Here is a 25,998-nt window from a genome sequence, read left to right as displayed (position 1 = left end):
TTTCAGGTACAAAGATACCTGTAAGTAAGTATATTTCGTGTAAACCTTTTGCAGTGGAATGCTAGTGAATCAATTTTGTATTGACAATCCATAACAAGGGATGTAATGTGTATCATATACAAAATGCAACCGTCAATATATTCGCAAGATAGAGCCGATGATAACTGCGATAGTTTTCTGGCGACTGAGTATTCGGCATCGTAGGGGATCACCAAATAACGTCGAAAACCACGATGGATCTTCTCTTCGACTCTCTGAAGATGACAACATTGCAAAATTAAAATTCGATAAAAAGCAATATCCAATCACTCTTAATTTACTTTATATTACGGCTATTCAGGTTCTCCTCTCAGAAAATGTAGACAATTGAAATTTGAACACATAACATTATGTGTTTCCAAGGTTGATTTCGCCTAGCGGGCAGCTGAAGATATAGCACTTACAATCAACATGCAAGTGCTGACATTAGGAAACATGATTGCACATAATTTAAGGGTATATTATTACGTCCTGCTGTGACAGTATGGCCAATTACTAATCATGAGTCAGAATTGAAGAGTACTAAGAACTGAGAAGGATAAGATAGCCCAATGCACAATGATTATCTATTATTGTCGGATGTTATTAATATAGTTCCCGTCGTTTGTGACATGCCTCGCAATAAGGTTGATGCGGCTCACTGAGGTTCATACATCATTGTTATGAACATGTATTGAAGACGAAACACCTGTCCTACCAGCATTCCGTGCTAAATTGCTTTTCAATCAATTTGAATAAAATGAATAATCGGAATTTATAATTAGAATATTCATATCGATACATGTATAAAAGTGCAAAGAATGTTCGACTGACACCAGTTGACGGTCTGAAGCGAGAGCTCACAAGATGATGTCGAACAAATTGGGATGTTTGGTATTTCTAGCCTCGTTGTTGTTACTAGAGGTCCATGCACAGGTGAGATAAAATATTCTAACATCGAAACTATGCGTTTTACAGGAATATTGTTCGTCAAAATAATATAAAACACAAACAAGGCGTAAGATACATTCACATCTTCATATACTTAATTATACTGTTATTTTTATATTATTCAAAGAAAAGCACGATTAGGTTTTTGTCTGATGTACTCAATTTTATTTCATTTTTCGTTCTATAAGGCGGGACCAGAATTGATGAGAAAAAGAGGACCACCATTGATGAGAAAGAGGGGTGAGTTAAACAATTTTATTTGATTAATATATCCACGCCATATAAATTAATCATTCGGATTAAAATTGAATCTCAATTCCTAATTAGTTGATTGTTGTCATGCGTTGAAGGAAAGTTATGGACTTTAAACTCACAAATCACTAGGCAGGTATTTCATCTCCATTCTAATTGAATGTAGTCATGATAGTGTATAAGTTAAATGTATAGACTGTCATTGTAAATTGCATCATACTCAAGTAAGCATGGTGACATTTCGATGGTTTACTTCACGTTTCGATTAATGGACATTTGTGCCTTCCTCAATTCACTAATAACTGATGAAGGCAGGTACTGTGCAACGCTTTCTTAGAACCATGGATACTCGAGATTGTGCTATGACGGAACAATTACAATGCCATAGTTGAAGTGTAATGCCTTCTTCTCCATTAACCAGTCAGCACAGATCGTACGATGAGCTGAAACGATGTTATTTGGATATAGTTCATGTACATATTTTATACACGTAAACTAAATATGCTGCTCGATTTCAAATATCCACCTCGATCAAACTCCAATTTGTGAATGTTTAACACACTATTTTGTCTAATATACTTAGTATGCAAATAATTGACTAAATTAGCAGTATTGAAACAATATATTGGACAATGTTTTGTCAAAGACTTGTATTACAATAATAAATAACATCGTATTTTGCTTTTTCAGCGAAACGTTTTTTTTGAAAATCATATCAGCTATGACACCAAACAATGACGTGTAATTCCGAACGCTTTAATTCAAATAAATATACTATTTACAAATTTAGGAAGTGGTGTGGTCAAGGATCCTAGTGAAGAAGGTTGTGTCAGCTGGTATCCAGACTCCCCCTGGAGCTGCAGTGATGGTTCTGGCATTTGTATGTCTGATAACAACATATGCGACGGTTTCAAAGTTTGTGACGATGGGGGTGATGAGAATGACTGTGGTAAGTTCTACATTATGTTTGAGTTGATGTATAGTAAATTTGTATTAGTTTATCAGTTTATTTCCAAATCCCTACTATGCATTCTGGATGGAAAACCTCAGTTATTATAATCAAACATTAATCTTAACATATCTCATATTATTATACTATATATAGCAGTTATTATACATTATATTTTATCTGAAACCACAAATTGTCATCATCTAGAAATATATTCATTTATTCATGAATAAACGGCTTTATTTAATATATCTGGATGATAGAGGAACTACACAAAAGGATTCATGCATCGTTTTATTCTTACTATAGGTTGGGGTGAAACTGACGGAAACGGTTGCACGAAACCCAGACAAATCGGAAACACGGGGATTGATGATCTGAAAAAACAGATTCTAGATGCTCATAATTATTTCCGATGTCTTCACGGATCGCCACCTCTTGTATGGGATAAAACACTCGAACGATTTGGTAAGGGTGTGGCCACCGACAACAAGAACAAAGGGACGATTGAACATGCCAAGAATAACAAATACGGAGAGAATCTTGCGATGAATATGCTGGAATCTTCCGACGGAATCACTGGTAGGTTTTGATCTTTTCCGGGCAGCAGTATTATTATAGGTTTCTTTGTATATGGCATATATGTGAATCTAACGAACACTGATGATGCGATGACACTGTGATGATGCCGTATTTATAGTGTATACCTATATTTGTTGAATCTCGACCTGGATATAGTGTGATGTGCGGCGTGGCTTGGACTATTACGTAACTTTCGTACATAAATTTGCGTTGGATGTTTGTGAATAGCACATGTGACTGACCGACGCGCAATAACTTCTGTTCATTCACTAAATCGTGTTGCACTGGTCTCTGTTATATTTAGGGTTCGGATTTACTAAGATGTGGTATGACGAGATCAAAGACTACAATTTCAATAATCCAGGATTTGACTGGAGAACTGGTAAGTAATTACACAACAAATATGACATCAAATATTCTAGCATAACACCACTGCCAACAATAATATTTTATAAATTAGTCATTTATTATTACTATCCCATGTACTAGTTTCAGGTGTTGTGTCCACATAAGTAAACATTGTATATTTTACTTACCACAACATTTTTTTGAAAATTACAATAAGGTGACGAAATTTTTTATATTTCATGCTTTCGATGAATTAATACGCTTACGTATATTCCTTATAGACATTTGGTCTGTGTCTACTATTTGCCTTTTCAAAACGTTTTATTTTCGGAAATGATAGAATATTTGGATTGATTTGTCGCTTTGTTTCTTCTGTTCCATTAAATATGTCAATTATAATGTTTAACAAAATCCTCTCTCCACTTGTAGGCCACTTCACCGCTCTTCTCTGGAAGGACACCAAGAAAGTTGGTTGCGACTTTGACAACCGTCCTGACGACTTTTTCACCCAGTTCTACGTCGCCTGTGAATACGACCCTCCAGGTAACGACATGACCGGAGATGCCTTCGAACAAAACGTGTTACCGTTACTTTAGACTTGTAATGTCAATGTACATGCAACTTCGTTTCTATCTAACATGGCTGCCTATTCTTGAAAACTGTTGTTTGGTTTATTTATGTGACATAAACCACTAGTTACTGGGTAGTACATTATGCAATTTAAGAGGTAGTTAATTTCATTCTATCGAATAATTAAATCAATCACGCAGGTGCATTCAATAAATAGGCGTGATAACATGTGAACATTTTTGTGGCGTAGATTTATATCAATGTTGTAGTTTGTTTTTAGTGATTGTACCGCATTCATATATGTTCTATACCATTGTTATACGTATTTGGGAAATTGTGGTTTTATACTCCTCAATACATTTAGCATGACTGCTGACCCCCTGTCTTTCAACTCACATTGTTTGGGCTATTTTACTTTATATCATCCGTAATGCCAAGGCAATACTAAAGGCTAATTGGTCGTTGTGTGACGTTCTTTCAATGTATTCAATGGAGAATCTATGCAAACATGTGTTGCCATTTTCAATTACGTCATACTATAACAATAATGCTAGTTGATTTCGTCGCATAAAATAGGCCGCCATGTTGGATACATGTGTTGATTGCAATTCAGAGCATGCAGCGGCTTCAACACGATTGATCCGCCTCTAAGTTACACTTTTTTGAGTAATTTAGCAAACATTGTTACTAACAATACTGCATTTAACTTCAATAGCAATAACGATCGTGGCTTTCTTTATGGTGCGTTATACTTACAATAGATGTTGTGTATTAAATAAACATTTATCGCTAACAAGTTTAGAAATGTTGTTTCCTTGTTGATTATTTCCCAATATACACATACACACATCTATTTACAATATGGTTGTGAGACACAACATATATGTGCTGTAATTACACATAGTACAATGTTGAATTAGAGAATGACAATTAGAAGAATATGTCGTTCACAAATCTCAAATAAAAAATATATAATCACCGAACTATATTTTTCGCACAAAAAAATCCAAACCTCGATATTGTAGACCCCTTGCCACTGATTCCTTATCATATCTCAAAATTACCCGTTGTCATGGTTTCGATTCTAGTGTTTCGTGCTTATATGTTTGCAATATGACTTTAACTTAGATTAGTTTCAACTGCTGTTCGACAGTGCAGGTAGACATAAACTGACTGTGGACAACTGGCTTATATGTATATGTGATTATCTGTGAAGCCAGAAATAGTAGTGTATGGACAGATTTTTTAAAGTATTATAAGTCCTCTGAATAATCTTAAAATTTGAAAATTCAAAAATGAACCAATCATTAAACCTGTGATCGTTTAACTGAATAAATTAATTTCGTCATGTATTTCGTAATCATCGCCCTGATTGGCAGTTTTTAGAAGAGATCACATTCGCAAAGTACCTTGCCACGAAATTAAACATTACTAAGAGATAGAAAAGCTATCAATGTCAGAATGTTATAAAAACACGGTCCTAATAGGTTTTGTTTTTAGTTTTAAATGAATTATTATTATTTTATTACGCACGTGTTTTCATCAGTATCTGTCACCGTAACGCCATAAGTTACAGCGTGCCGTAATTTTGAGGTATTTTACGGGGTATTTTCATCCTACAATATTAGGAAATGCGAATTCAAAATATAGAATGATTATGGGCGTAAGTCTTCTAATAACAAAAACAAACATGGCTGCCACCAGGGTTTGACCGGACTCCACACAAAAAAGTTCGCTGATTCTGTTCAAAACATTTTCGATTTCGGCATTCCCATGGTGTATCCTTGGAAGGAAAAGATGACGTAATAACCTCATAGTATTTTAATAATACCGTTGGATCTTCAGTTGAGTCGAAGTACATATTCAAGGCAGAATGGTATGCAAGTAATACCCATACAAGAAATAAAGTATCAAACACCCTGGGTAACGATAACGTCATTTGTATAAAACTAAGAAGACCATCATTCACAGTGGAGGTTTTTGGACTCGTAAATGCACACCTGTTAGTTACTAATAGAGAGTTTTAGGACTATTGTGTCTTCAGTCAGTATCAGGACGATGTGCTGCCCATTGTAGCATATTATAAATCCCAATTATCGGAATTAGCGATATCATACATACCGTCATGACATATAAAACTCTATGAATGTAAAACTCTATTACAACTAAATTCTTTCCAAGAAAAAAAACAACATAACTAATATTTTCTTGTTTTGTTTTGATGGCGGTGATTTAAAACAGCATCAGTAAATCCCACAGCATTATATAGGACTCGGAGAAGACTCTAAACTCACTAATGTGTTTGTTTTTTCAGCCCCACCCCAAAAGATGATTAGCCCAGTTGGTTGCATAGTGGTCGTAGACACCAATACGGAATTACTGTTTTTTTTGGGGGGGGATATACATTGAGAATGTTGTCGTTTAACTATTAAGAACATTTAACTATACGTAGAAGTTTGTGACAGATGGTCCAAACAGAACATCGAGGTAGACGACCATACAAAGCTTGTTTACCAGGTGTGACAGATGGGATTTCCCCAGGAGACGTACATTCTCATTAATTTATGTTTGATCACTTCTTGGGCACAATAAATGCGCACGTATATAAAAAATGTGTTATATAATTGATTTGGGTGAGTAGCCATGCCGACAGTTTACTGTTATATTGTTATATTGCTGTTAATTTTACCAGTCACCACGTTGGTCCAAATATCAGATGCCATCGAATCTTTCGAAAAGTAAGATTTCCCTTTTTACTTTGTAATTATGGGTATTATTTTCAATGTTTTACCGATTGTTTGTTCTATTTATTTCAGAAGCCTGTTGATAATAATGAAAAACTAAACAAGCAAGGTGCGTGTAACTGTTATATTATTTTTAATCGTAATGAAATCTACGTTTGATTATCAAGACGATTTGTCGCTATGCCTTTGTATAAAACGAGAAGTTAGTCGATTATAATATATCCCCAATATCTATAATTGTTTCAAAGTAGGCGACGATGGAGAGGATGAACAACACTGTGGTCAGTTTTGTCTCTATCTAACATTTGTATGACATTAAGTTAGTGTTTACATTTTTATTCTTTGCCTGAAAAAAATGTCTGCAATCATGTTAAATCGGAATATATATGGTTGTCCAGATCCACCAAAGTTCGTTCTCTTTTTATAATCATTATTCTAATTTTACTAACCTCCATTTCAACTTGATGATATATCGAAGAGTGTTTAAGTGTCATATACTACAAACTCTATAGAGAGGTAAGAAACTGAGGCATTCATTTCAACTTGGTTTCATGATGCTTGTAATCTCTTATGTTAATCCATTGGTGTCAGACACATTGTGTTGAACAATGTTACTCAAGTCAACAAAAAGAGCCAATGTGAAAATATATTACGTTTTGAGAGGATTCTCACATGAATTGTTACCATTGTACATACCACTGGTCAGGAATTAAAGCTTGAGATAATATATGGTGTGAAGGTTAGCGTATTTGTGTTTTTGTTTGTTTGTTTGTTTGTTTGAAAGGCGACTATAAATTTTCGTTTCTAAAAATCACTTTATTGCACGATTTTGTACAAAAATTATCACGCCCATAACACTATATAATTATATTGTTAGACCCACAGGGTTGTTCTTTTGTTCGACCCAAGTTAATGAAACTATAAGCTACATATAAATATACATACAACCATAGATTCTATGCATAGACTTGAAAATGTTATTGATATGTCTATAAATCTTTATTATACTGATGGCCAACGTTGGTGTCGTTTTAAAATATGACCTTATATTATCCGATTAATTGAACTCATATCTAAGAAGTATGCGTCCGACATTGCACTGTCACGTGATAATACTACATCATAATGTTGACTTACAATCATTGCAATATGCCCGTTACCAAGTAAATCTTTAGTCGACTACTAAACCAATCATCAAACACTGACTGTCACTGTAGAACAAACCGCGACGCAAACAAACGAATAAAGTTAAGTTATTCTTTCAATAATAATTCATTAAAATAGTTTGTTATTTGAAATAGAGCCAGAAAATGCAATTGACATGCAAATAAGATCAATAAGTTGGGCCATATTTGTAAAATATAATAATCAGATTATAAACATTCATAAAAGTACTTATTTAATACACATGGAATGTCAATGAAATGCATATTTTTATTTAGAAAACTTTATTATCGATATATTTATTCATTAGCAACATTTGGTATTATCGATAAGAATATATCATTTTTAATAGCTTAATCACTTCGACAACACTTATATGACCTTTGCATTATATGTTCTCACTAGTTTACGGTACTGAGTGTAGATTGTGTATTATTACAGACGGGGAAATTCTAAAGCCTCAACAGATTTGAAATCACATATTTTGGAAGCACACAACTACTTCCGGTGTTTACACCGTGTGCCTCCATTAACAATGGGACGAGGAGTTGGCAGCGTTCAGAAAGACAGTTGCCCATGACAACGTTCTACGAGAAACACTTCGTCATTCCGATAATAATAATATTTGTTATGAATAAGGTGAGGGCGTATTTCAAACAATTCAATATTTATACAAGAACTAGTTTTGACTGTTACCATCATTGTTATAAATTAGCTCAATAGCTGTGTCAATGATCTACGCTGGTGAAAACAGATGTGGACTTCCTTTACGGATAACGATTACAGAAAATGCTCTTTCATTATTATGAATTCTGTATATCGAATTAAATAATCTCTCACTATTGTTCATTAACGTTTGGAGAATAAACGATTAACAACAAGACTGTATATGTGATTTCTTTACTTCAGGATATATGCACAAGTGTGGTATAACCAAATTAATTTCTAAATAACTGGGACAGACCGGGAATGGATTGGAGAATAGGTACGTAATTCTTATTCATGATAGAGTTTTCGTTAAAAACTCGGAATTGATTCTATAAAATTTGCACTGTCTGTTATGCTTGAATGGCTATATTGGAATTACACATTCATACTTTATTACCGTAGCTTCTTAAAAAAAACGTAATACTAAGCACTGGTAATGTATATTTCGAAAAAAAAAGTTAATTTTACTGCATTAGTCCTGGCAAACAGTAATAAAGGTGGATGGATGGAACTATTTTACATCGTATGCTGCATTATTGAGTATTACCCGGCTGGAAACAACAGGACGGAACGGCAGTCCGAGAAGTATATCCATTCGCCTCTGTAAACAGAATCACAAATTTCTACGCCATATCTGGATTAGTGTTGACTACACACTGGATTCACCAACAGCCAACGGGTTTTACGAACGTTTCAACAGCAAATAACAAGAAATAATCTTTATTAGTGGAATTTTGAAATCAAGTTCAGTACTTGAAGTTTTATCAGTGCCTAATTATGTTTTATTTTCATAACAACCGTTCACTGCACCAAGCTGTTTTAATGAAATTAATATTGCGCATGCGCAAGATTTGATTAACGCTTCTATTCGAAATGAATGATTGTTTGTTTTTAAAGATTACATTGATTGCAGACATAAGCGTTATTTGGCAAATAGACAGGTGGTCGGGATGTTGTTTTAAAAATGTTAGAATGCATTTAATTGCCTTAAACAATGTATGTTACGTAGCAATTGTGGTGCTTTATGATCAGGAATATTTTAGCAAAGCTGACTCAAAAACGCAAAGCAATTAACATACTGCAGAGTTAACGTTTGTTGAACAAGAGTTTTATAGAAATCAAATAATTACACACAAAAAATCGATTTTTACAAATGTGTATCAAATAAGATGTTACTTTCACAAAAAAACGATAAATGGTGTAGAATATAAAAATGCCAGATAATTTGCGTATCAGCAAAGATTTGTACAAACCGCTGCTATGCAGAAAACAATTTTTAAAATGACCACACAAAAAACTCGATTTTGCCACCTCCTGGTGCATAATATAGGTTTGAAGAACCGGTATATAATAATAATTATGCAGCCAGATTGTCGCTGAAGTGTACATGTTTTCGTCGTCCACAATCCCTCATATTCGGCCTGTATTATATTAAAACAACATTAATGAGCGATCGAAGCAATTTTATAAATATAGCAACAACAAAATATGATATCGATTCATCGCATTCAACTAATACAATATATAATTTTACAAACATCCAAAACATTTGATTTAGCTTCGTTTACCCACCCAACCCGCCCAATAAGCCTCTAGACAGATCACGGAAAAATTGTATTTACACATCTGAATGAATAGACAATTTTATCTGATTAGTTGGCATGATCAGAATTGTTGTATTTGGAGATATGTGTATCCCTCCATACACTGCCTCTATGTAAATAAATGACTTCTGATTTGTCTCTAGTGACGATTGCGTGCACTCACAGCTAAAATAATAACCAAAATTGATTATTATGTTATCACAACTGGTGTTCATCTAATTCGTCCTCGTCTGTTGTATCGCCTTTCTCTCCTCCAGTGACAGCATCGTACTTTAACACGACCCGATCTCGAAGTGTTATAGTCTTATCTCCAAGTTTCCTTTCTTTCCGTTTCCAAATAACGATTCTTCCGCGCCTTCCCCTGTTCATTTCATAAAAAAACAATATTAGAAGCAATTCCCGACCCTTTATTAAATAAACAGCGACAACATAGTAAGGCAAAGCGATTATAAATCTTGTTATGGCAAATCAAATCCACTTTCTAGAATCAGAAACTACGATGTGAAATGAAGACGCTAATCCTGGAGTTCGATTCAAGTTCGAACAGATTTTTAATTATAAAAAGTTACATGCCGCTCTTTTTTATCAGTAAGTGATACGGCTCTTTTGTCGGACGATTTATCAACCTGGTGCTTTCATAATTCGCTGATTGCTCTAATGCTCTGATTGCTTGTGATTCTTAACCTCTGAAGTTATTCTAATACATTTGTAAAATGTACAAAACATTTCGTTGACCTCAATATAACCCCACTTATACTGTTAGTTTTAATCTGTATGGGAATGAGTTTTTATTATTAGGTTAGTTTTCAGAGCATTTAATTTACTCAAATACATTTTGTTATCGTTGCTCATTACAAATGCGTCTACGAGTATAAAACATTTTGTTTGTCATTTACTTACCAACATCGACAGGTAACTATGGAAACTATAATGATTATGATAAGTATAGGGATACTGATGAAAGTGAGAAGGAATGGGATTTCGCCGTAAATCTCTCGTTTCTTCCCCTGGCTGTCGGTTGTAGTGGCGTCTGAAAAAAACATATATGTTACAATGCCGTGCATACAATTCATATATATGACCATGCTGGGCTAAGAACTACTTATATAAACCACCTTCGTTGTATTTTACGGGACAGTCTCGTGAATCTAGCGTGTAGCCAGACAATTATTATATTTAAGTTTTTTTGACACATTTAAATAAAATGATCTTTTCATACTATAAGAATCTATAACTATATATAATTATCCTATTATAAATGGGACATACCTAAATTATTGACAACGATGCTACGATGACTAAATTTGCATATTTTCGTGTAGTTTAAATTATTTAAACAATCATAAAGTCAAGTATAAAATATATTTTCTATATTTTACTAGACATTAAAACATTGGTCGCAGACGATTTCTCAAGACCTTTTAGAAACCAATACAGGTCTGCTATTCTATCGTTCTGCAAAGTAGTATTTCTTTGATTTTTACAATTACTTGACAACATAAAAGTTGCATTTAACGTAAAATCGTTTTTATATTAGTGTGGATTGTGAGTTTTTAATAATGTATACAGTTTCATCTGATGTCAACAATTCTACTATTGAAAATAATTTTAATTTTAAATTCTACTATATATCCTCAATTGTTTCAATGTATATACGTATAGTTAGTTGTGTTTTCTGCTGGACGCGTGAATTTAGATATACATTTTAAAGTTTTGATTAATTATACGATTTAATTTCTGACTATCGTTTAATAATTTCATTATTTAGTAACAGCTACATCGATTCTGAACATCAACCCCTAACATTTAATACATAATAGTAACATACAAAATACATTATAGTAACATACAAAAATGTTACCGTAATATACAAATACATCAGCGTAAAATACAGAATACATTACAGTGAAATACAATTTACATTACCTGTTGTGACGGTATGGTGCAATTCTTTGTTTTCGGCTGTAGACAAATACATAATAACGTTATAGAGGGCAGTATACATAAAAAGCGTTAGTGTAATAGAGAATGTGGCTACGCAACACATGATAGTCTAATTTCCTCGACATTAATAGCGTTGAAAAGCATTAGCAGCGATGACTCCTAAATGTTATCTTGACAAGTTTTGTTCACTGGATTGTATGAGCGGGGATGTTCTATAAATCGACGCCTCGTACTTAGACCGCTAACAGACGCACAATATTCTGCCAACGTATTGTATTGTACGTACTCTATGATTCTTGGATATATATATAATGACACGGCGCATAAGAAAGATCTTCAATACATACACTGACAGAAATAATAACTTGCTGTTTTTTCACTGACCTGTACATTCATCAATACTAAAAGCGCCCTCACCGTCCGTTACCATACTAACTGGACACGATTTGCAACTCAGTGTCCCCTCTTCGTCTTGATAGTGGTCACGTGGGCATGGTATGCAATAGGAATGGCGATAAAAATGTCCAATGGAACATTTCACTAATTGATTAAAAAAAATACATACATGTTATGTGACGTCATAGAAGTTAGGTTTTTGTCGTCGTTTTTTTTGTGTTCACTCACACAAGATGGATAACTCTAACAGTTAAAAACCGATGTTTATGATGTTTCTAAAAGACATGTTCTTTGATATAGGTAAACATTCAATTCGATCGGATATTGGGAGAGATGTGCGTTCGGTTGCCATGTAAACAATATGTTTTGAACAATTCTTCTTCAATATAGGGTTATTTGATTCGTTGAGAGAATAAACTATTCAAGATTCTATTTGATTGTTTTTTTTACAAATAAATCGAAGCTTACGCACATATTTAAATAAATATATTATTTATATTTTTTTCATAAGAAGACAGTAATATAATAGGGTAGCGGTATGTGTAAAAATAAGTATTTTGCTGCCGTGTCAGAGGTTTGCGCCTTCAAATGCTGTCTAGTTGCTGATAGATTGAACTCACACACTCACCACAGAAAACTTGATTCTGTACTGAACCAATTGGACAAGTAATAACAGTTTTCAGAAGTGTTGCGTTGACGGAAATCTTCTTGTCATTGACGATTACATCATACGCGTTCTCATTGGTTTGATTGATAATTGCTGAAGCTGAGTGTTCCAGCTCCACTATGGCAGACTTAAGTGACGTCAGTCTATCGTAGTAGATTCCTGAATAATCAAACATATCAACTAAGTTGCTAACATGAGCTAAACAAGGTTTTGTTTTTTAACATTCATTCTCAAAACACTCGCTAATGATTTGTGTTAAACTGTTGTTGTTGATCCTAAATTTCGATCAATTCTGATTTGTTGTGTCGACTTGTTCTTGTAAAAAAGAAGAATATTTTGTAAAGAGACACCTTAATTTAAATGTCTTTACTTCATAGAGTAAGTCGTGAGGGTGTGACTGAGAAAATGCTAACATTTGTTATCATTTGCACAGGCGTCTTTGGCATGCGTGGAATTATTAAACTCAGGTTGTTGTATGTTGTAGACTGTCGACAGTCGGTCGTACCTAATATTAATATGTTATTATTAATAAATATTACGTGTAAACGTAATAGGCGTGAATAAATTGTGAACGTCGAGACAGGAAGTATGGAGTGTCATTAGGCACGTTCGTCTCTCGGGACTAAAGTTCCTCGCGTGACATGTTTCGCATTTCCCACCAAACGTCTACGGCGTTCGAATGTCTAGGAAACACAATTACATTATGCCCGAGGACTGTCGACAGTCTAGTATGTTGTAACATAGTTCCTATTGTGGTTTGCTGATACTGAACAACTGGTGCTTGTTAAAACGACGTCAATTTAGGTACCCCTCTGATTGAAACATTGTGAAATTAACACTAATGAAATAAAGGCATTCAAGATCAAGAACGAAATTAAAATAAAGTTAAAGTAGTTAACCAGCCGTCTACTACTGTTACAATACCTGTGTAGTTGTCGACGTTTATCTCATTTTCAGTATTGTCCACGGATTTGGACAGCTGTATATCTACCAATATATCATCATCACCGTCTTCAGCATCGCGTCGTTTGCGATTCTCACAGGAGGAGATGATTTTAACCTGACATTCTTTTCTCTTCACGCAGTGTATGTTGTTTACGTTCTTCTCAACCACATTGTTTATTGTTTTTGACGTATGGCCGTTTTTACTACATTTAGCATCCGGGTACTTCAGAAGATAGCTTACAACTAGCTCGTTGGGTACATCAAGTTCTGAGTAAAAAAAACGTTCACGTTAAAGTTGCACTGAGTTTATTCCTAGTGTTTTATTTATTACGTGAAACATCTGTTTGTGCGAAGTTGCGCGAATTGTGGGACTTATTAGTAATTAAGGATTCACTCAGATTCGTAATTCGGAACATCCTGGAAGTGAATTTATGCACGTGACTATTCCAAAGTGCTGGCAATGAAATCCGAATCAACAATAAAATAAGAAATCGAGACAGTCATCAACATGCGCACACACTGGAGATCATTTGAAAAAATGTCTTTTTTTACATATTCCTCATTATGATAATAGTCACACAATCCGAATACAGCAACCTTATAAATAATCTTAGAGTGCAACATTAATAATAATGTGCCCATACTTGCAAAGGTCTAGAATTTACAAATAGACCAACTTTTTTGCAAATGGCTGCCGATATCTCGTTGGAAGTGAGAACATCATGAGTTTGTGTCCTCCAAAATAGTGTTCCATTCTCTATCGTTATCGCGTACACTGTTCTCCTGACTAACGAAAGCACGGTGACGGTATTTTGAACAATGGACGGGATGAGAGTAGTAAATGGAACATTATTTGAGAACGGCTCAGTGTGATTACACGAGAAAGAAATTTATTTACTGCATTCATAATTTCACTAATAAGTTTTTCTTATTCAAAATCAATCAAGGTGTCAGGAACATACCTGTGCATGCTGGAAATCTAGCCCGTGGATTATCTGGTCCTTCGTGACTCCATATGTACCCAGTACTAATGCCACAGTAATAGCGTTTCTGTACAGGTGTACTGAATCTGTATCCATGTATACAGTATATACTACAGTTGTAGTCCAGTTGATCGGTTACGTTGGCACATTCCATGAATCCTCGAAGTGGACGATGTGGTATTTTGCAAACTGTGGGTGATAAAATGTAGCTTAAGCATTACCATCGATTACGTACTGTATTGAACACTATTTGGATACGCATATCTATGGAAGATTAAAATATGTTTTGTGACGCAGACGATGAGCGCAAAGTATGCCAGTAGCGCAACGCCCTCTTGTGATGACAGGATGTAACGAACATTATGAGCATGCGCGGTTATTCACAATTCTCCCCAACGGTTCAACATTGTTGTTGTATTGAACATTTCTCAACATTAGTATACTTCAAAGCGGGTCACAAACTTACCAGGGCATTCTACTTCGTTACATTCTCTGTGGGCATAACGTTGACCATGACATTCCTTGCCATCTATATCCGGGGCTGGGTTATCACATCGACGCCATCTTGATTGGGTGCCATGACTACAGGTATGGCTGCACTCACTCCATTCACTCCATTCACTCCACTGTCCATTAATGATTTGAATTTCGCAAAGTTGTCCTTTATAGCCATGGGGGCATTTACATGTGTAGTTGTTGATACCATCTTGACACGTGGCTTCATTCTGACATATATTCTGTTTGCAGTCATCAATGTTTATTTCACAATGCTTTCCTGCAAAGCCAGGTTCACACTCGCACGCATATGACCGCAGTTCATCAACACAAGTAGCCTGCCCGTGGCATGGGTTACTAGCACACTCGTTCGTATCTGGAAATAGAATATAATCAAAGTTGGAACCGAAAGAATTGTTTTCTAGGCCGAGCATGGAGGATTATTTATTGGTCTTACATCTATTCCATTTGATGACATCTGAACATTTCGCAAACCTTGCACACAAAGGATTGAAGTTTGTTTATCATTGTTTAAAATCTGATGCATTATTAATTCAAAGATAAACCGCTTTCCTGAAACAATCCATCCTGTTAAGCTTATTAAAAGTACACTGCCGTGAATAAAACATCAGGGGCGGATCTATTTAGAGAGGGCGCAATGATGTCATTGCTGGTTCAGGTGGGCGCCCCCTGAACTTCCCTCTAAATCCAACACTGGCAATACTCACCGTCACACATAGATGGCATTCGTAGTGGTAATGTTTCATCCAAACCATTTATAAAGTCAGACCACGTTACCAAGGGTGGAATGCTGTCTATATTGGATATTTCACAAGATGATGATAGTAGCGATATATCACCAGCTTCTAGTATCACGTCCCATATGTATAAACTTGTAATGTCACCATAAAAAGAGGAACCACCAATTGTGACCGAATGGCTGGTAAAAATTCCTACAGGAAGTAGCAAATAAATAAATGAAAGAAATTGTATGTTCTGATTACGCTTTTTATTATTCAAATAATTTACTTGCTAGACCTTGGCTGCCGTCTTGGCAAGTCTTACCATTAGATGATGATCCACGACGCTTAGATAGGTTATCAGACGCTATCAACAAACCGTCTTTATAAATTGCCCATTTACCCAGCGTGCCATTCCAAGTCAGCGCCATGTGGTGCCATTGTTGGATTCCCAGTAAGATATTCGCCAGAATAGAGTATCTGAATATGTACAATATAGGGAATGTGACAAAGGCATCAAGTTTACAGTGATTAAAACTTAACTTCACATAAAGAAAATGGACGCAACTTGCTCGGATATGTAAACGATTTCAACGTATATGACACTTTTGACAGTATTTTCCTAGTAATAGATTCACTTTTTTCAAATGAAATATTCAACGTTGCTGTACTGAGCACCTGACGGCAAACCATTATTGCAAAGGATTTCACATAAGTGAAGTTTATTCTTTGTTGTCTTCCTACCGAGAGCTTTAGACATTTAACCCCAGTCTAATAATGGCATCGATGTACATGAATCTGTTCTAAGACACGACGATGAATGAAGTTTGGTCAAAAACGTCTATCACTTTTAAAGCACCATACGATACGGGCGGCACTAATATGCTAATGATATTTAAAGTTCCAAGCAATGGCATAGATGACCACTCAACTTACCCAACCGTTTCTATTTCCAAGTTGACAGGGTTTTGGAATAAAATTAACTCGGGCTCTTTACCAGTTCCTTCTTCGCCCACATACGCAAACGAGACGATATCTTCCGAAGAATTCACTTGCATCCAAAAAGACAACGTAAACGTTACAAGATTGCGTACATCGTTGGGGGCCCCTGGGAGTAGTGGGAAATTTATGTCACTGCTCGCTGAAAACATGACATCAAATCCTGTGGGAATAATAAAAGTATATCTCTATTATGTTATTAATAACTTTCAAGAAAAATGATGTTTTTGTTATAAATTAAATCGTAAGTTACAGGAAACAATTCTTAAATTGGCCTTCTTTTACTTGTTGCGCACGATAGCACGGTGTTTCAAAGTCTATTCATGTATAATATTCAACAAAAACAGTTAAAGAGATAAAGAGATGTGGCACTGTGATGACAGTCTCTTCGTTCATTCATGTATCTGAGATCTGCCTTCTTTTGATTACTGACAAGAATCCGCAGTGTTCTGTGATTTTCATAGCGAAGTGTACGATTGACATGCGTAATGATCTAAACATGGAATATAATTATCAAGTCATATGACCATGCATGCTAATTATTTTTTTGCGTTTGAAAACAACCACATATTCATTTCGAACTGGATTGCATTGCAAGAACTCCATTCGGACCACCACAATAACATTTTAAAGAAAAAAAACGTTTATAATAGCCACAATGCTGCAACATATTAAATCAGACACATAGCCAGTCTGTTAGACGTTTTAAACTGAATTAAATTAAATTAAGTGGATTGCAGGTCAGATTTTACAAATAGCAACTGGGTAATCAAGAATGTATCTCATCTCATTAAATCTCGATGTGCCTTGGATGTTCTCTCTCACTGACAATGTAGTAAATCTATCTACATGTGACAGAAGATATATTTTCCCTGCAAGCACTGATCATATAGATAGTGCTGGAATTCTAAACTCAACGGGAACACTTGAATTATGAATTTGAAATGGTTTCAAAAATTTGAAAGGAGAAACTGATTGTAAGGGTCATCGTAGCTAAATTGTTGCCCAGTGACAGTGAGTTCGTGTAAGATTATATTATTACATATAAGACATTCACTTCATTTAATAACTAATTAACTATGTGTTACAATTATCACCTTGGTTATTTGGACTACTATTTTTTCTGTTTTTGAATAACCGGAAAATAATGTGGATGGTCCGCTTGAAAATGAATTCTGAACCCTTATGCATTATCCACCTTTGTACACGTATACATAAGTGCATAGTAATAATGTGAAGAACAGGTAAACTGTGCAAGTTTGTTTTCTCCATTTGGTTATTTTTCCTATTTTGTTGTTGTTTCTACTCTTCATCTCGGTGCATTCACAAAAGAGGTGGGATAGTAATAAAAAGATGGGGGAAATGATGATGATGTTAAAATCAAGGTCATCTCTCTTGTCATACAACATAATAGTCAATTTCAGGAGGACATCCTGAGGTCCTTGATTATTATCGACCGACGCGCAGCGGAGGTCGATGCGCGACGTACTGTCTGGGTGCATACTTTGAGGTATTCTCGTAGTAACCTTATTATTATACATCTTTTCCTTTCAAGGATACACCATGAGAATGCTAAAATCCGAAATGTTTAGAATAGAATCAGCGAACTTCTTTGTGCGGAGTTATGTTTGTTTTTATTATTAGAGGGCGCGTAATCATCCCATATTTGGAATTCGCATTTGCTAATATGGTAGGTTGAAAATACCCCGTTAAATACCGCAACATTACGGCACGCTGTAACTTATGGCGTTACGGTGGTAGATGTATAATAAGTTATAATAAACACGCATATAAACAATGTGTTACATGATTCATGTTTGAATTACTCACCACTGCAGGATTTGACTGACGTCATCCCCATTTGTAGTGTAGTCGTTCCCATAGGACATTTGATGCAGGAAGTAGAGCCATAGTTAGGCTGATAAGTTTCTTTAGGACATACAGAGCATGGCTGAATACCATCCAATGAAAAGTGTCCAGGGGCACACATAGCTATTGTTGAATAATAAAATACTGAATATTAATTATTCTAATTTCACTCGCACAGTAGTGTATGGGTACACAAAAACACATTGAATGTCTTGGTAATATTTAAATTGAAATGAGCGTAGTTGATATAATGGGTGAAATACCATTGATCACAGATGACGACTCCAGATTTATATAAATATATTTGTGGAGCACAATTATTGTAATGCATTTTGATTTACATTAGCATTGCTTTGGTCTAAAATCAGTAAGAATTCTTACGTTGACAATATTCAACATTTGTAGCTCCCACCGTAGACGTTGACATTCCAGCATGGCACGGCTTACACGACGTCTGACCCTGCTCATCTTGATAAAATCCAGTCGAACATTGTTCACATTTGTCTGAACTAATATTATAATACGTCCCCAAACCACATGCCGCTGCGTAAAACAAACAATATATAATGTATTACTCGACGACAGTCAACTGTTCGCACATCACTCGTCAGTATGATTATTGAATGTCATGATATTTAATTTGGGTAGAGAACACTGTGACATGATCAGAGTAGTAAACCCATTACTGAATTATCGTGAAAGCTTGCCTATAGCAATCGCAATGACAAATTATACAAATACCATAAGGGAAATATGGAAAATTAATAAATTAATAAATCGGTACATTGATGTCATTGAAACTTGCAACTATGCAAAAAGATGAAAACAGTGTTACTATAAATTTAATTGTGAGTGAGAGCATAACACGAGAACTAGATGCAGAACAATTGGTCTCTAGAAAAACAACTTTAGAATATCATAAGTGCAAATGATTAGCAATAATTTTGTTTTTGTTTTCTGTGACAAATGAATGATAAACGGCATGTAAGTTTTATATGACTTGATATGTTATAGGATACACGAATCCAAGGAGAACCTCGTGTTGACAAAATCATACCGAAGTGAAGAAATACATAGGATGTATTGAAGTAGGTTTATAATTAGCATTAACGAAGACATACGCAACAACATGTCTTACTCAAAGTAGATTCAGAATACCCAAACCATACCAAACCCAAATGATCATGTTTGTCTAAATAAGATTGTACACATAATGTATAATGTATACATGTATTGAAAACAATGCAGACGTGTGCACAGTGTTTTTTCAGATGCTCAAATTTATGCTGTTTTGGTTTAATCACATGATTTTAACCCCATATTAACATGCCGCTTAATAATACAAGTTGAATGAGAACGCATTTTACATTAAATACCTACCACATGTATGGTTTGTATATCGTGGCAGAAATCCAACACTGCAACCAAGTTCAATACGTCCATACGTAAAAGATTGCTTTTCAAGTTCCAATTGCTTGTTCCCGAGATTGGACATATTCATGTAACCAGATCTGATTGAATCTTCTACCTTTTTCGCAACTATGTGGGCATTCCTGTCAAACATAGGTCCTCTTCCGGCAAAACTATCCGTCACATTTTTGGCTCTCACTTTGATTTTGAAATCAACAAATAACAACATTCCATAAGTCTGTTCAGGTGACATGGTCCTTGAAAGTCTCAATTTCGGTACCATTGCCGACCTCTCCATGGAGGCTAATCCAATGAAACGTCTGAAAATCAGTCCGTACTGATTGGTTGGCGAACACCGGATGCTGACGTCGTGGACAGAGCAGACAACGTCTGAAGAACACGTATCGGGTAAAAAGTATTTATGTAGGTATTTCTGAACTTCGCCTTTAACGGTTTCCTGTAAATTATTGTCAGTGCAGTTTGGGGTATAATAGTACCACTCAGAAGGAAGAATACTCCATTTAGGATCTTTACTTTCTGGTCAAATAAAAATCAATGACAGTCGTTGAGTACATTAAAACTAAAACATAATGTAATGTCATTACATGATGTTGTGACAATAACACGACCAAATAACACGGAGTCTCGTTACGATGTGTTTTGCCGAAAACTAATAAGCATTGCAAGTACTGTTACCTAATTTCAATCGTCCTAGATGCGCCTATGTCTAAAATATTCACATTGGCGAATGGAATCCAATGAGACTGTTACCATGATCTGTTCTAATGAAAACGAGACGTCATCTTGCTGACGTCACTTGTAGCTCTTTTTTTGGGTCGTAAGTCATGAGAAAAATAATGCTTATTTTATTTAATTATTTAAAGCGCATATTGAATTTTTTGTTTAAATATAACCGCATAAAGATAATATATCTTACAAAATGTATGTCACCGGAAGGCTGACCTTGACAGTACACAGCGACATCGACCCACATTACTTTGTAATAATTTAAAGTATTCTCGTAATAGCTTCATATTATTATTGTTTGATGATTTGATGTCTGGAACATGTATGGCCATGTTATTAAGATAATACACTTAGCATTTTGCATTTAGATCTTTCCGATAACTATACTTCCGGTCATCATTAGACCGTTTTGAAGATTGTCAAATGTGATTTAGAAGATAATTACTCGTTGCACAGATCTCGCGATAATGTAATTCCCCTTCTATCAAACACTCTAACTATAAATGTACATGTTTTGTCAGTATAGTAGGGTAAGTTAGAACAAATTGTCATCTTATTGAAAAAAAAGAATGAATTCGAATGTATATTCATCATCTAGTCTTACTAGTTTTGTTCTTCGTAAACCATTATTATTGCAATATATATATATATATATATATATATATATATATATATATATATATATATATATATATATATATATATATTTATATATATATATATATATATATATATATATATATATATATATATATATATATATATTTATATATATATATATGGTCACGTGATCCGAAATTAATTGGTTTTGAATACATGATGTCATAGACTCTCCAGTCCCAAATGTCTCATTAGTATTCAATATCCATTATTCCTGATTGTCTACATTGTGTTTTAGACTTTTACTCATTGCAGGAAGATACCTGCATCCCAGCGTGACTCTTTGCGTTGATTTCTTAATCTGAATGTCGAGCAGATTTATCTAGGTTAGGTGTGAGTCTGACTAGTGATTCGGATGTGCTTGTAAAGATTAGAGTGATTGCGCTTGTAGTAAATAATTTAAAGTGAGCGTCGCTGCTGTCATGTGTGAAGGCAGTGTAACATTACTTATTTGGCAATTTATTATTGCCAAAGCACATACGAAGTTTATGGAAATAAATTTAATTAAACATAGAACAATTGACTTGATGTATTGGGTGACTAAGTGAACGCCATTTTGTGCTGACATGGATTGAGATAATATACATATTACAAACATTGGTAACTAATAATCTAATCTAATCTAATCTAATCTAATCTAATCTGGTCTAATAAAATCTAAAGATGAACTCACTTATACAGTCTGGAACTTTATCCGATGGTGTCCATTTACCAGATGGAAAACACACGTACTGTGTTACTGGGTAGTCAAACCCTCGGGGTACTTCATATCCGCTGTCACATTCAACTCGACACAGCTCTTTGTGACCCCACATGTCACACAGTAATCTGCCATGTAATGGAGGCGACAAAGAGGGGCATATTATTGCTGAAATATACAAGTAGAATCACCGTTGAGTGATGATATGTAAGATCGTGTAATCGAACAACCGTCGTGTATTTCAAGGCACTTGAAACGCTTCGTTATGTACATCAAATTCAACTTGTATCTGGTACATATAGAACCAATTGTTTATCTAATAAGAGTTTCATTGTCCCAAGGGGTTGTAAATTTCGAAGTTTCTTCATAAACCTGCTTTTTTTTATTGCTACTACGTTTCATACGTGGATGTATGTAATTCTGTTATCGACCACCTCATTGGAGGGTAATGAAAATGCTAGTTTTGTCACCTTGAAAAGGACATTTTAATCGGATGGTACAGATGTGTTTATTGGTTCATTACAAAAACGCACATGGCAAAAAGGAAACTATGAATTAATCATATATATCAGGAGAGTTATTTTTAGAATTATTTCTATAAAGAGGATAAATGATCAAAAAAAATATGTAGCAGGTGACTTACATTAAGGTAGAGATGCAGTTTATTTGTGAATTTCAATCCAAAATATTTTTTTTCGTTTTTTATATAGATTTTTATCTAAAGAACATTCTGTGAAAATTTGACCAATGAATTCTTATTGGAACACCGTTAAAATTGCTGTTTATTTTCTGGTTAAAAATAAAAAACACTCACACGTGGCAATGTTTATGTCCAATTGCCTAATTTGCATGAGTAACCAAATAACAGGACCTTTGATTGACAATATGCAAATCGAGCTTGTACGGGTCATAGTTCATTCAATTCACGCGCATGTGCAATTATTCTCAATTCAGTTATCGCTCGCTAGCAAACCAAACATTATATTTCCTCGGCGTTTTTTCCTAATTTTTATCATTACATTATGCATGGTGTGAAAGGAAAGAGAGGTAGAAAGAAGATTCAGCTACACTGAAGGCATCAGCCCACCGAACGAAAAACAAAATCGATGTGAACGTCCAAACGTGACTTTCCCTGAAGGCGTGAATCCGAGTTTCTTATTGATTGAGAGATTTTATTTTTAAATAATTGTTCTCAAAAAATAAACTGAGCACGTGAAGAATAATTTAACATTGTTTACAGTGATAACTGCTCATTGTCGAAACGAAGCTTACCCATTCACGCTAGTCACAATAAACATCATACTCTTGAATAGGCGTCAATGACTACGGTAAAACTTAGACTCTATTTTAGGCACCAGGAATTATTGAAATGTCCGAAAATGACGCCAAAATACACCTTAAAAGTCACATTTTATTTTTTTCTAAATTCCATCCCGAATTTACGGTAGAATCTGGTCCCTCAAATAAGGGACACGTGAGCTTTGATTCTAACGGATATATTGCACTGGGCCGGGGAGATACAAACTTCCGTGTATCTTTTGTCCAATGGATACCTGTACTTCGATCATTCGCAAGTTTTGCTCGGTGGTGCGAGACAGCTTTGTTTGCAACCAGACGAACTCCGTTTAATTCAATGAAGCAAACAACTGACAAAGCTAAAATAAATTGCAGAGGTACGCTAAAATAAATTGAAAACAAGCAAATAATATAAATGAAAAATAAATCACAGAGAGAGGTAACTTGATACATTAACAACTCTTGACGCGCTGACCGCTTCTCCGCGTCTGATGTTTTGTTTTCCTTGTCATAATACTTACTGATTGATGATTTTGTTTTGATTTTTGAGTTTTTTAGCCTGCAACTCGGCCACGACCTTTGCTTTTTCCGTGAAAAATGGGGAAGTTTACGTCAATTTGACGGAATTCCATTTTTTTAAACTAACGAAGCACACTGTTTAGCACTCCTATTTTTTCATTTGCCGATTTCTATTCAGAAAAAATCGACCGCTCGAAAATGCACCTTAATTTAGCACTCTTAAAACATGTCAGATTTCCAACACAAATTATTTAAAACCGGTCGAAATTTTCGAAATTTTACGTTAGGAGCTGGAGCTCTCTTCTTGCAGGCGACCGTCGCCGGTAGTACAACAGCATGTTTTGTACGTACATCCGTGCGCTTATTGTCTGCGACTGTCTTAGAAAATCCCTGAATAAGGCGTTACAAAAATCGGAAAAAATAAAAAATTGCCTCCTTAAAAAACGAACAGAATTCAAATATTTCTTTTAACAAATATGTTGCAGTGGGAAAAATGGGATTGCAAACGATAAACAAAACTTCTGTGCCTCGCGTTTCGATTCTAGGATTACGCGATTATTCATTATTGTGCGTTCGCTTCCTGGAGTTGGTTCTCAATACAACATAAAAATCATCGAGGATAAATAATTTAATATCCCACTTTGTACTCTTCACGGTAAACCATAGGCTCTGAAATACTCGTAGAATTTTTATTGAAAATACAGCGAAGAGAAGCCATGATGTTTTGATCGTGATAAAAGGTCACCTTCCTAGGACCGCCCCCTGTTCAATAATTCATGAGATGACGTCATATTTACTGGGCATTGCCACGTGTTTTTACCGACCCCATCAAAACACTGGTATGAATGACGTGTTTCTGATTTATATATTCAAGAGCAGTTGTTCTGGTCCAACGATTTTACATAAATACGTTAACTTTCAATTCAATAGTCTAGAAAGTATGACAAAGTATGACAAAGCAGTAATTCCGGGTTTAACGCACAAATATGCAAATTAGCCTTTTTCTCGTCTTCTATTTTTGGTGAATTCTTGGGGTTTAAATTAAAATAGCTGATAGACGCTTTGGCCATTTGCCTCGAAATTTTCACACATTATTGACAAGGTGTTCCCCCTTCAAAATGCGGCCGGATAGGTTATTACGGCGAGTGGAACAAAAATAACAAGTCCGCAATAAACATGGATATATAAATTATGCAAAAATAGAAAAGAGTGAACTTTGAGGTCATGCTGTGCGACTTTGAAAGCCGTTAGAGAGACGAGTGGACGCATTTGAATTAGTAGTATACTAAGGTATCCAGTGATGTAATTTTACCCACAAACGGACTTGAAGTTTTTGAGCTAATTTTTTTAAACCACTTTTGTCCAAAAAAGCATATTTTTGACCCAAAATCAAAAACGCATTCTGGATATTTAAAATAAAGACAAGTTTTACAAAGTTTGTATAATAAGCTTTCAGAAAATATATAACATGTTGGATATATAATACCATCTTCATTGTCTAATTACTCAATTAAAAAGCAAGCCAAATAAACTGCATCTCTACCTTAAATTGAGTTATAGGGGCCCAGTAATTTGCTAGATTGTTGTAATAGGTTTACACTTTCGTCAATTAAAGTATCCTTGAATGAATGATTTGTATTATACAGTTGTATATGTACCTGTATGAACGATGTAGTGTCGAATAACAAGATAATATGTGTCATTTAGCATGTGTACAACATAGTCAAAACGCTCTAAG

At 34.9% G+C, this 25,998-nt stretch overlaps 2 protein-coding genes across 2 annotated transcripts in view; one reads left to right on the top strand and one right to left on the bottom strand.

Moving 5' to 3' along the window:
* Positions 1–858: 858 nt before the first annotated feature.
* On the top strand, positions 859–3,904 carry LOC100378981 (Golgi-associated plant pathogenesis-related protein 1-like). The gene is made up of 6 exons (XM_002738828.3): positions 859–954; positions 1,158–1,209; positions 2,012–2,170; positions 2,480–2,752; positions 3,057–3,134; positions 3,530–3,904. The coding sequence occupies exons 1-6, from the start codon at positions 886–888 to the stop codon at positions 3,694–3,696; spliced, it is 798 nt and encodes a 265-aa protein (XP_002738874.1). The 5' UTR covers positions 859–885; the 3' UTR covers positions 3,697–3,904.
* Positions 3,905–9,881: 5,977 nt separating this feature from the next.
* Positions 9,882–25,998, bottom strand: part of LOC100367084 (uncharacterized) — a 33,061-nt gene continuing 16,944 nt past the window's right edge. Inside the window, exons 10-24 of the mRNA XM_085499016.1 lie at positions 22,419–22,613; positions 20,309–20,875; positions 19,310–19,471; positions 18,890–19,051; positions 16,997–17,222; positions 16,386–16,540; positions 16,049–16,273; positions 15,292–15,696; positions 14,805–15,014; positions 13,822–14,109; positions 12,859–13,056; positions 12,219–12,374; positions 11,817–11,852; positions 10,791–10,920; positions 9,882–10,251 (exon numbers count right to left, since the gene is read on the bottom strand). Coding sequence (XP_085355142.1) covers positions 10,089–10,251; positions 10,791–10,920; positions 11,817–11,852; positions 12,219–12,374; positions 12,859–13,056; positions 13,822–14,109; positions 14,805–15,014; positions 15,292–15,696; positions 16,049–16,273; positions 16,386–16,540; positions 16,997–17,222; positions 18,890–19,051; positions 19,310–19,471; positions 20,309–20,875; positions 22,419–22,613 — 3,278 coding nt within the window. The 3' untranslated portion in view covers positions 9,882–10,088. The remainder of the gene's footprint in view (positions 10,252–10,790; positions 10,921–11,816; positions 11,853–12,218; positions 12,375–12,858; positions 13,057–13,821; positions 14,110–14,804; positions 15,015–15,291; positions 15,697–16,048; positions 16,274–16,385; positions 16,541–16,996; positions 17,223–18,889; positions 19,052–19,309; positions 19,472–20,308; positions 20,876–22,418; positions 22,614–25,998) is intronic.

The sequence above is a fragment of the Saccoglossus kowalevskii genome, chromosome 5, assembly GCF_978046115.1.
Source record: "Saccoglossus kowalevskii chromosome 5, keSacKowa6.1, whole genome shotgun sequence".
Taxonomy (NCBI): domain Eukaryota; kingdom Metazoa; phylum Hemichordata; class Enteropneusta; family Harrimaniidae; genus Saccoglossus; species Saccoglossus kowalevskii.
This window is presented reverse-complemented; position numbering and strand designations above follow the sequence as displayed.